This window comes from Eucyclogobius newberryi, unplaced genomic scaffold, assembly GCF_026437365.1.
Source record: "Eucyclogobius newberryi isolate DKJ021-1_F unplaced genomic scaffold, fEucNew1.0.hap1 SCAF_1, whole genome shotgun sequence".
Taxonomy (NCBI): domain Eukaryota; kingdom Metazoa; phylum Chordata; class Actinopteri; order Gobiiformes; family Gobiidae; genus Eucyclogobius; species Eucyclogobius newberryi.
Window position 1 is genome coordinate 49,953,869 of NW_027315723.1, and position 10,986 is coordinate 49,964,854.

Consider the following 10,986-nt stretch of genomic DNA (forward strand, 5'->3'; position numbering starts at 1 on the left):
AACCCTGGTCCTGGTCCTGGTCCTGAACCCTGGCCCTGGTCCTGGTCCTGGTCCTGGTCCTGGTCCTGGTCCTGGTCCTGGTCCTTGGTCCTGGCCCTGGTCCTGGTCCTGAGTCCTGGTCCTGGTCCTGGTCCTGGTCCTGGTCCTGGTCCTGGTCCTGGTCCTGAACCCTGGTCCTGGTCCTGGTCCTGAACCCTGGTCCTGGTCCTGGTCTTGGTCCTGGTCCTGGTCTTGGTCCTGAACCCTGGTCCTGGTCCTGAACCCTGGTCTTGGTCCTGAACCCTGGTCCTGGTCCTGGTCCTGAACTCTGGTCCTGGTCCTGGCCCTGAATCCTGGTCCTGGTCCTGGTCCTGGTCCTGAACCCTGGTCCTGGCCCTGAACCCTGGTCCTGGTCCTGGTCCTGGTCCTGAACCCTGGTCCTGGTCCTGGTCCTGGCCCTGAACCCTGGTCCTGGTCCTGGTCCTGAACCCTGGTCCTGGTCCTGGCCCTGAACCCTGAACCCTGAACCCTGGTCCTGGTCCTGGTCCTGGTCCTGAATCCTGAGTCCTGGTCCTGGTCCTGGTCCTGAACCCTGGTCCTGGTCCTGGTCCTGGTCCTGGTCCTTGGTCCTGGTCCTGGTCCTGGTCCTTGGTCCTGGTCCTGGCCCTGGTCCTGGTCCTGAGTCCTGGTCCTGGTCCTGGTCCTGAACCCTGGTCCTGGTCCTGGTCTTGGTCCTGAACCCTGGTCCTGGTCCTGGTCCTGAACCCTGGCCCTGGTCCTGGTCCTGGTCCTGGTCCTGGTCCTGGTCCTGGTCCTGGTCCTTGGTCCTGGCCCTGGTCCTGGTCCTGAGTCCTGGTCCTGGTCCTGGTCCTGGTCCTGGTCCTGGTCCTGGTCCTGGTCCTGAACCCTGGTCCTGGTCCTGGTCCTGAACCCTGGTCCTGGTCCTGGTCTTGGTCCTGGTCCTGGTCTTGGTCCTGAACCCTGGTCCTGGTCCTGAACCCTGGTCTTGGTCCTGAACCCTGGTCCTGGTCCTGGTCCTGAACTCTGGTCCTGGTCCTGGCCCTGAATCCTGGTCCTGGTCCTGGTCCTGGTCCTGAACCCTGGTCCTGGCCCTGAACCCTGGTCCTGGTCCTGGTCCTGGTCCTGAACCCTGGTCCTGGTCCTGGTCCTGGCCCTGAACCCTGGTCCTGGTCCTGGTCCTGAACCCTGGTCCTGGTCCTGGCCCTGAACCCTGAACCCTGAACCCTGGTCCTGGTCCTGGTCCTGGTCATGGTCCTGAACCCTGGTCCTGGTCCTGGTCGTGAACCCTGGTCCTGGTCCTGGTCCTGGTCCTGAACCCTGGTCCTGGTCCTGAACCCTGGTCCTGGTCCTGATCCTGGTCCTGGTCCTGGTCCTGGTCCTGAACCCTGGTCCTGAACCCTGGTCCTGAACCCTGGTCCTGGTCCTGGTCTTGGTCCTGAACCCTGGTCCTGAGCCCTGGTCCTGAGCCCTGGTCCTGGCCCTGGCCCTGGTCCTGGTCCTGAGTCCTGGTCCTGAGTCCTGGTCCTGGCCCTGGTCCTGAACCCTGGTCCTGGTCCTGGTCCTGGTCTTGGTCCTGAATCCTGGTCCTGGTCCTGAATCCTGAGTCCTGGTCCTGGTCCTGGTCCTGAACCCTGGTCCTGGTCCTGGTCCTGGTCCTGGTCCTGGTCCTTGGTCCTGGTCCTGGTCCTGGTCCTGGTCCTGGTCCTTGGTCCTGGTCCTGGCCCTGGTCCTGGTCCTGAGTCCTGGTCCTGGTCCTGGTCCTGAACCCTGGTCCTGGTCCTGGTCTTGGTCCTGAACCCTGGTCCTGGTCCTGGTCCTGAACCCTGGTCCTGAACCCTGGTCCTGGTCCTGGCCCTGAACCCTGGTCCTGGTCCTGGTCCTGAACCCTGGTCCTGGCCCTGAACCCTGGTCCTGGTCCTGGCCCTGAACCCTGGTCCTGGTCCTGAACCCTGGTCCTGGTCCTGGTCCTGGTCCTGAACCCTGGTCCTGAACCCTGAACCCTGAACCCTGGTCCTGGTCCTGGTCCTGGTCCTGGTCCTGGCCCTGAACCCTGGTCCTGGTCCTGGCCCTGAACCCTGGTCCTTGTCCTGGCCCTGAACCCTGAACCCTGAACCCTGGTCCTGAACCCTGGTCCTGGTCCTGGCCCTGAACCCTGGTCCTGGTCCTGGCCCTGAACCCTGGTCCTGGTCCTGGCCCTGAACCCTGGTCCTGGTCCAGGTCCTGAACCCTGGTCCTGGTCCTGGTCCTGAACCCTGGTCCTGAACCCTGAACCCTGAACCCTGGTCCTGGTCCTGGTCCTGGTCCTTGTCCTGGTCCTGGCCCTGAACCCTGGTCCTGGTCCTGGTCCTGAACCCTGGTCCTGAACCCTGGTCCTGGTCCTGGTCCTGAACCCTGGTCCTGAACCCTGGTCCTGAACCCTGGTCCTGGTCCTGAACCCTGGTCCTGGTCCTGGCCCTGAACCCTGGTCCTGGTCCTGGTCCTGGTCCTGAACCCTGGTCCTGGCCCTGAACCCTGGTCCTGGTCCTGGTCCTGGTCCTGGTCCTGGCCCTGAACCCTGGTCCTGGTCCTGGTCCTGAGTCCTGGTCCTGGTCCTGAACCCTGGCCCTGGTCCTGGTCCTGGTCCTGGTCCTGGTCCTTGGTCCTGGCCCTGGTCCTGAGTCCTGGTCCTGGTCCTGGTCCTGGTCCTGAACCCTGGTCCTGGTCTTGGTCCTGGTCCTGGTCTTGGTCCTGAACCCTGGTCCTGGTCCTGAACCCTGGTCTTGGTCCTGAACCCTGGTCCTGGTCCTGGTCCTGAACTCTGGTCCTGGTCCTGGCCCTGAATCCTGGTCCTGGTCCTGGTCCTGGTCCTGAACCCTGGTCCTGGCCCTGAACCCTGGTCCTGGTCCTGGTCCTGAACCCTGGTCCTGGTCCTGGTCCTGGCCCTGAACCCTGGTCCTGGTCCTGGTCCTGAACCCTGGTCCTGGTCCTGGCCCTGAACCCTGAACCCTGAACCCTGGTCCTGGTCCTGGTCCTGGCCCTGAACCCTGGTCTTTGTCCTGGCCCTGAACCCTGAACCCTGAACCCTGGTCCTGAACCCTGGTCCTGGTCCTGGCCCTGAACCCTCGTCCTGGTCCTGAACCCTGGTCCTGAACCCTGGTCCTGGTCCTGGTCCTGAACCCTGGTCCTGAACCCTGGTCCTGGTCCTGGTCCTGGTCCTGGTCCTGGTCCTGAACCCTGGTCCTGGTCCTGGCCCTGAACCCTGGTCCTGGTCCTGAACCCTGGTCCTGGCCCTGAACCCTGGTCCTGGTCCTGGTCCTGGTCCTGAACTCTGGTCCTGGTCCTGGTCCTGGCCCTGAACCCTGGTCCTGGTCCTGGTCCTGGCCCTGAACCCTGGTCCTGGTCCTGGTCCTGGTCCTGAACCCTGGTCCTGAACCCTGGTCCTGGTCCTGAACCCTGGTCCTGAACCCTGGTCCTGAACCCTGGTCCTGGTCCTGGCCCTGAACCCTGGTCCTGGTCCTGGTCCTGAACCCTGGTCCTGAACCCTGGTCCTGGTCCTGAACCCTGGTCCTAGTCCTGGTCCTGGTCCTGGTCCTGGCCCTGAACCCTGGTCCTTGTCCTGGCCCTGAACCCTGAACCCTGGTCCTGGTCCTGGTCCTGGTCCTGGTCCTGGTCCTGGCCCTGAACCCTGGTCCTGGTCCTGGTCCTGGCCCTGAACCCTGGTCCTGGTCCTGGTCCTGGTCCTGAACCCTGGTCCTGAACCCTGGTCCTGGTCCTGAACCCTGGTCCTGAACCCTGGTCCTGAACCCTGGTCCTGAACCCTGGTCCTGGTCCTGGCCCTGAACCCTGGTCCTGAACCCTGGTCCTGGTCCTGAACCCTGGTCCTAGTCCTGGTCCTGGTCCTGGTCCTGGCCCTGAACCCTGGTCCTTGTCCTGGCCCTGAACCCTGAACCCTGGTCCTGGTCCTGGTCCTGGTCCTGGTCCTGGTCCTGAACCCTGGTCCTGAACCCTGGTCCTGAACCCTGGTCCTGAACCCTGGTCCTGAACCCTGGTCCTGGTCCTGAACCCTGGTCCTGGTCCTGAACCCTGGTCCTTAACCCTGAACCCTGAACCCTGGTCCTGGTCCTGGTCCTGAACCCTGGTCCTGGTCCTGGTCCTGAACCCTGGTCCTGGTCCTGAACCCTGGTCCTGGTCCTGGCCCTGAACCCTGGTCCTGGTCCTGGCCCTGAACCCTGGTCCTGGTCCTGGTCCTGGTCCTGAACCCTGGTCCTGGTCCTGAACCCTGGTCCTGAACCCTGGTCCTGAACCCTGGTCCTGAACCCTGGTCCTGAACCCTGGTCCTGGTCCTGAACCCTGGTCCTGGTCCTGGTCCTGAACCCTGGCCCTGAACCCTGATCCTGGTCCTGGCCCTGAACCCTGAACCCTGAACCCTGGTCCTGAACCCTGGTCCTGGTCCTGGTCCTGGCCCTGAACCCTGGTCCTGGTCCTGGCCCTGAACCCTGGTCCTGGTCCTGGTCCTGAACCCTGGTCCTGAACCCTGGTCCTGGTCCTGGTCCTGAACCCTGGTCCTGAACCCTGGTCCTGAACCCTGGTCCTGAACCCTGGTCCTGGTCCTGGTCCTGAACCCTGGTCCTGGTCCTGAACCCTGGTCCTGGTCCTGAACCCTGGTCCTGGTCCTGAACCCTGGTCCTGAACCCTGGTCCTGAACCCTGGTCCTGAACCCTGGTCCTGGCCCTGAACCCTGGTCCTGGTCCTGGCCCTGAACCCTGGTCCTGAACCCTGGTCCTGGCCCTGAACCCTGGTCCTGAACCCTGGTCCTGAACCCTGGTCCTGAACCCTGGTCCTGAACCCTGGTCCTGATCCTGGTCCTGAACCCTGGTCCTGGTCCTGAACCCTGGTCCTGAACCCTGGTCCTGAACCCTGGTCCTGAACCCTGGTCCTGGCCCTGAACCCTGGTCCTGGTCCTGATCCCTGAACCCTGGTCCTGAACCCTGGTCCTGGCCCTGAACCCTGGTCCTGAACCCTGGTCCTGGCCCTGAACCCTGGTCCTGGTCCTGATCCCTGAACCCTGGTCCTGAACCCTGGTCCTGAACCCTGGTCCTGGTCCTGGTCCTGAACCCTGGTCCTGGTCCTGAACCCTGGTCCTGGTCCTGAACCCTGGTCCTGGTCCTGAACCCTGGTCCTGAACCCTGGTCCTGAACCCTGGTCCTGAACCCTGGTCCTGGCCCTGAACCCTGGTCCTGGTCCTGGCCCTGAACCCTGGTCCTGGTCCTGGCCCTGAACCCTGAACCCTGAACCCTGAACCCTGAACCCTGGTCCTGGTCCTGGTCCTGAACCCTGGTCCTGGTCCTGGTCCTGGCCCTGGCCCTGAACCCTGGTCCTGGTCCTGGTCCTGGCCCTGAACCCTGGTCCTGAACCCTGGTCCTGGTCCTGGTCCTGAACCCTGGTCCTGGCCCTGAACCCTGGTCCTTGTCCTGGCCCTGAACCCTGAACCCTGGTCCTGGTCCTGGCCCTGAACCCTGGTCCTGGTCCTGGTCCTGAACCCTGGTCCTGAACCCTGGTCCTGGTCCTGGTCCTGGCCCTGAACCCTGGTCCTGGCCCTGAACCCTGGTCCTGGCCCTGAACCCTGGTCCTGGTCCTGGTCCTGGTCCTGGTCCTGGCCCTGAACCCTGGTCCTGGTCCTGGTCCTGGCCCTGAACCCTGGTCCTGGTCCTGGTCCTGGCTCTGAACCCTGGTCCTGGTCCTGGTCCTGGCCCTGAACCCTGGTCCTGGTCCTGGCCCTGAACCCTGGTCCTGGTCCTGGCCCTGGTCCTGGCCCTGAACCCTGGTCCTGGTCCTTGGTCCTGGTCCTGGTCCTGGTCCTTGGTCCTGGCCCTGGTCCTGGTCCTGAGTCCTGGTCCTGGTCCTGGTCCTGGTCCTGAACCCTGGTCCTGGTCCTGGTCCTGGTCCTGGTCCTGGTCCTGGTCCTGGCCCTGAACCCTGGTCCTGGTCCTGGCCCTGGTCCTGGCCCTGAACCCTGGTCCTGGTCCTTGGTCCTGGTCCTGGTCCTGGTCCTTGGTCCTGGCCCTGGTCCTGGTCCTGAGTCCTGGTCCTGGTCCTGGTCCTGGCCCTGAACCCTGAACCCTGAACCCTGGTCCTGAACCCTGGTCCTGGTCCTGGCCCTGAACCCTCGTCCTGGTCCTGAACCCTGGTCCTGAACCCTGGTCCTGGTCCTGGTCCTGAACCCTGGTCCTGAACCCTGGTCCTGGTCCTGGTCCTGGTCCTGGTCCTGAACCCTGGTCCTGGTCCTGGCCCTGAACCCTGGTCCTGGTCCTGAACCCTGGTCCTGGCCCTGAACCCTGGTCCTGGTCCTGGTCCTGGTCCTGAACTCTGGTCCTGGTCCTGTTCCTGGCCCTGAACCCTGGTCCTGGTCCTGGTCCTGGCCCTGAACCCTGGTCCTGGTCCTGGTCCTGGTCCTGAACCCTGGTCCTGAACCCTGGTCCTGGTCCTGAACCCTGGTCCTGAACCCTGGTCCTGGTCCTGGCCCTGAACCCTGGTCCTGGTCCTGGTCCTGAACCCTGGTCCTGAACCCTGGTCCTGGTCCTGAACCCTGGTCCTAGTCCTGGTCCTGGTCCTGGTCCTGGCCCTGAACCCTGGTCCTTGTCCTGGCCCTGAACCCTGAACCCTGGTCCTGGTCCTGGTCCTGGTCCTGGTCCTGGTCCTGGTCCTGGTCCTGGTCCTGAACTCTGGTCCTGGCCCTGAACCCTGGTCCTGGTCCTGGTCCTGGCCCTGAACCCTGGTCCTGGTCCTGGTCCTGGTCCTGAACCCTGGTCCTGAACCCTGGTCCTGGTCCTGAACCCTGGTCCTGAACCCTGGTCCTGAACCCTGGTCCTGAACCCTGGTCCTGGTCCTGGCCCTGAACCCTGGTCCTGGTCCTGGTCCTGAACCCTGGTCCTGAACCCTGGTCCTGGTCCTGAACCCTGGTCCTAGTCCTGGTCCTGGTCCTGGTCCTGGCCCTGAACCCTGGTCCTTGTCCTGGCCCTGAACCCTGAACCCTGGTCCTGGTCCTGGTCCTGGTCCTGGTCCTGAACCCTGGTCCTGAACCCTGGTCCTGAACCCTGGTCCTGAACCCTGGTCCTGAACCCTGGTCCTGAACCCTGGTCCTGGTCCTGAACCCTGGTCCTGGTCCTGGCCCTTAACCCTGAACCCTGAACCCTGAACCCTGGTCCTGGTCCTGGTCCTGAACCCTGGTCCTGGTCCTGGTCCTGAACCCTGGTCCTGGTCCTGGTCCTGGTCCTGGTCCTGAACCCTGGTCCTGGTCCTGGCCCTGAACCCTGGTCCTGGTCCTGGCCCTGAACCCTGGTCCTGGTCCTGGTCCTGGTCCTGAACCCTGGTCCTGGTCCTGAACCCTGGTCCTGAACCCTGGTCCTGAACCCTGGTCCTGAACCCTGGTCCTGGTCCTGAACCCTGGTCCTGGTCCTGGTCCTGAACCCTGGCCCTGAACCCTGATCCTGGTCCTGGCCCTGAACCCTGAACCCTGAACCCTGGTCCTGAACCCTGGTCCTGGTCCTGGTCCTGGCCCTGAACCCTGGTCCTGGTCCTGGCCCTGAACCCTGGTCCTGGTCCTGGTCCTGAACCCTGGTCCTGAACCCTGGTCCTGGTCCTGGTCCTGAACCCTGGTCCTGAACCCTGGTCCTGAACCCTGGTCCTGAACCCTGGTCCTGAACCCTGGTCCTGGTCCTGGTCCTGAACCCTGGTCCTGGTCCTGAACCCTGGTCCTGGTCCTGAACCCTGGTCCTGGTCCTGAACCCTGGTCCTGAACCCTGGTCCTGAACCCTGGTCCTGGCCCTGAACCCTGGTCCTGGTCCTGGCCCTGAACCCTGGTCCTGAACCCTGGTCCTGGCCCTGAACCCTGGTCCTGAACCCTGGTCCTGAACCCTGGTCCTGAACCCTGGTCCTGAACCCTGGTCCTGATCCTGGTCCTGAACCCTGGTCCTGGTCCTGAACCCTGGTCCTGAACCCTGGTCCTGAACCCTGGTCCTGGCCCTGAACCCTGGTCCTGGTCCTGATCCCTGAACCCTGGTCCTGAACCCTGGTCCTGGCCCTGAACCCTGGTCCTGAACCCTGGTCCTGGCCCTGAACCCTGGTCCTGGTCCTGATCCCTGAACCCTGGTCCTGAACCCTGGTCCTGAACCCTGGTCCTGGTCCTGGTCCTGAACCCTGGTCCTGGTCCTGAACCCTGGTCCTGGTCCTGAACCCTGGTCCTGAACCCTGGTCCTGAACCCTGGTCCTGAACCCTGGTCCTGAACCCTGGTCCTGGCCCTGAACCCTGGTCCTGGCCCTGAACCCTGGTCCTGGTCCTGGCCCTGAACCCTGGTCCTGGTCCTGGCCCTGAACCCTGAACCCTGAACCCTGAACCCTGGTCCTGGTCCTGGTCCTGAACCCTGGTCCTGGTCCTGGTCCTGGCCCTGGCCCTGAACCCTGGTCCTGGTCCTGGTCCTGGCCCTGAACCCTGGTCCTGAACCCTGGTCCTGGTCCTGGTCCTGAACCCTGGTCCTGGTCCTGGCCCTGAACCCTGAACCCTGGTCCTGGTCCTGGCCCTGAACCCTGGTCCTGGTCCTGGTCCTGAACCCTGGTCCTGAACCCTGGTCCTGGTCCTGGTCCTGGCCCTGAACCCTGGTCCTGGCCCTGAACCCTGGTCCTGGTCCTGGTCCTGGTCCTGGTCCTGGCCCTGAACCCTGGTCCTGGTCCTGGTCCTGGCCCTGAACCCTGGTCCTGGTCCTGGTCCTGGCTCTGAACCCTGGTCCTGGTCCTGGTCCTGGCCCTGAACCCTGGTCCTGGTCCTGGCCCTGAACCCTGGTCCTGGTCCTGGCCCTGAACCCTGGTCCTGGTCTTGGTCCTGGTCCTGGTCCTGGTCCTTGGTCCTGGCCCTGGTCCTGGTCCTGAGTCCTGGTCCTGGTCCTGGTCCTGGTCCTGAACCCTGGTCCTGGTCCTGGTCCTGGTCCTGGTCTTGGTCCTGAACCCTGGTCCTGGTCCTGGTCCTGAACCCTGGTCCTGGTCCTGGCCCTGAACCCTGGTCCTGGTCCTGGTCCTGGTCCTGAACCCTGGTCCTGGCCCTGAACCCTGGTCCTGGTCCTGGCCCTGGCCCTGAACCCTGGTCCTGGTCCTGGTCCTGAACCCTGGTCCTGGTCCTGAACCCTGGTCCTGAACCCTGAACCCTGGTCCTGGTCCTGGCCCTGAACCCTGGTCCTTGTCCTGGCCCTGAACCCTGAACCCTGAACCCTGGTCCTGAACCCTGGTCCTGGCCCTGAACCCTGGTCCTGGTCCTGGTCCTGAACCCTGGTCCTGAACCCTGGTCCTGGTCCTGAACCCTGGTCCTGAACCCTGGTCCTGGTCCTGGTCCTGAACCCTGGTCCTGGTCCTGGCCCTGAACCTTGGTCCTGGTCCTGGTCCTGGTCCTGAACCCTGGTCCTGGCCCTGAACCCTGGTCCTGGTCCTGGTCCTGAACCCTGGTCCTGGTCCTGGCCCTGAACCCTGGTCCTGGTCCTGGTCCTGAGTCCTGGTCCTGGTCCTGGTCCTGAACCCTGGCCCTGGTCTTGGTCCTGGTCCTGGTCCTTGGTCCTGGCCCTGGTCCTGGTCCTGAGTCCTGGTCCTGGTCCTGGTCCTGGTCCTGGTCCTGAACCCTGGTCCTGGTCCTGAACCCTGGTCCTGGTCCTGGTCCTGGTCCTGGTCTTGGTCCTGAACCCTGGTCCTGGTCCTGGTCCTGAACCCTGGTCTTGGTCCTGAACCCTGGTCCTGGTCCTGGTCCTGAACTCTGGTCCTGGTCCTGGCCCTGAACCCTGGTCCTGGTCCTGGTCCTGAACCCTGGTCCTGGCCCTGAACCCTGGTCCTGGTCCTGGCCCTGAACCCTGGTCCTGGTCCTGGCCCTGAACCCTGGTCCTGGTCCTGGTCCTGAACCCTGAACCCTGGTCCTGGTCCTGGTCCTGAACCCTGAACCCGGTCCTGGTCCTGGTCCTGGTCCTGGTCCTGGTCCTGGTCCTGGTCCTGGTCCTGTGGTTCAGCTTTAGCTTCAAATTGTCTGAAAGTTCATGATGACTTTAGTTTGAATGACTCTTTATAACGAAGTGTCTTTAAGACAATAAGAAGTTTGACCCTGTAGTAAAAAAAAAAAATCGTCCATTCAACCTTTAATAATCATGAATGTGAATCATTTTAGATTAAACATAAAAAAATAAGTCTCAAATTGATTTTCCAAAATATGTCTCAAAATAAAGGTTTGGATGAAATGGAACTTTGACCAATCAGAGCGTCTGTGTCTGTTTCCAGGCTTGTTACTACCAAATCCAACACGAGAAGATCACATAGCCCCGCCACGCCCCGCCACGCCACGCCCCGCCACGCCACGCCCCATCTGAGCGGCCAATGGAAAGCAGCAGTCCGGGCGGTCGTGCGCCCCCTAGAGGAGGACATGAAGGAGGGTGAACCTTTCCTACTGGACATTTGCTTTGAGAACATCGTCAGACCTTTATTCTGTGTGAAGAATGTTAAATGTGAATCATGTAAAGCTAAAAGAGCTAAAAGAGCTAAAAGAGCTAAAAGAGCTAAAAGAGCTAAAAGAGCTAAAAGAGCTAAAAGTGCTAAAAGTGCTAAAAGAGCTAAAAGTGCTAAAAGTGTCTCAAATGAAGCTGAAGTTTCACTGAAGCTGCTGCTGCTCTGGCTCCAAAGAGATCAATGTTGTGACTGTTTAGTTCACGTTTATCTTTACAGTGCGATTCCTCTAAAAAGACCAATAAATTATTTTAAAGTTATTTACTTGTATATTACAGATTTTTAAAATGTTGTGTTGAATTAACACCTCCAACGTTCTACTTCAAATCATTAAATTAGCACTTTTCTGGAGGATCGTCTCGTGTTCCACAGTAAAACTTCTTGTATCTTCTCGTGGTGGAGTGGACGCCACATATGCACGCTGCGTGAGCGGAGCGGGCCGCTGCGTGAGCGGGGCGCTGCGTGAGCGGGGCGGGCCGCTGC

At 62.5% G+C, this 10,986-nt stretch overlaps 1 protein-coding gene across 2 annotated transcripts in view; it reads left to right on the plus strand.

Annotated features, from left to right (window-relative positions):
- als2b (alsin Rho guanine nucleotide exchange factor ALS2 b) overlaps window positions 1-10,740 on the plus strand; it is a 47,139-nt gene extending 36,399 nt beyond the window's left edge. For both annotated transcript variants that reach the window (XM_072448331.1, XM_072448339.1), the window contains one exon: window positions 10,282-10,740. In XM_072448331.1, the coding sequence (XP_072304432.1) occupies window positions 10,282-10,320 (39 nt within the window). In that variant the 3' untranslated portion in view covers window positions 10,321-10,740. The remainder of the gene's footprint in view (window positions 1-10,281) is intronic.
- Window positions 10,741-10,986: the final 246 nt, after the last annotated feature.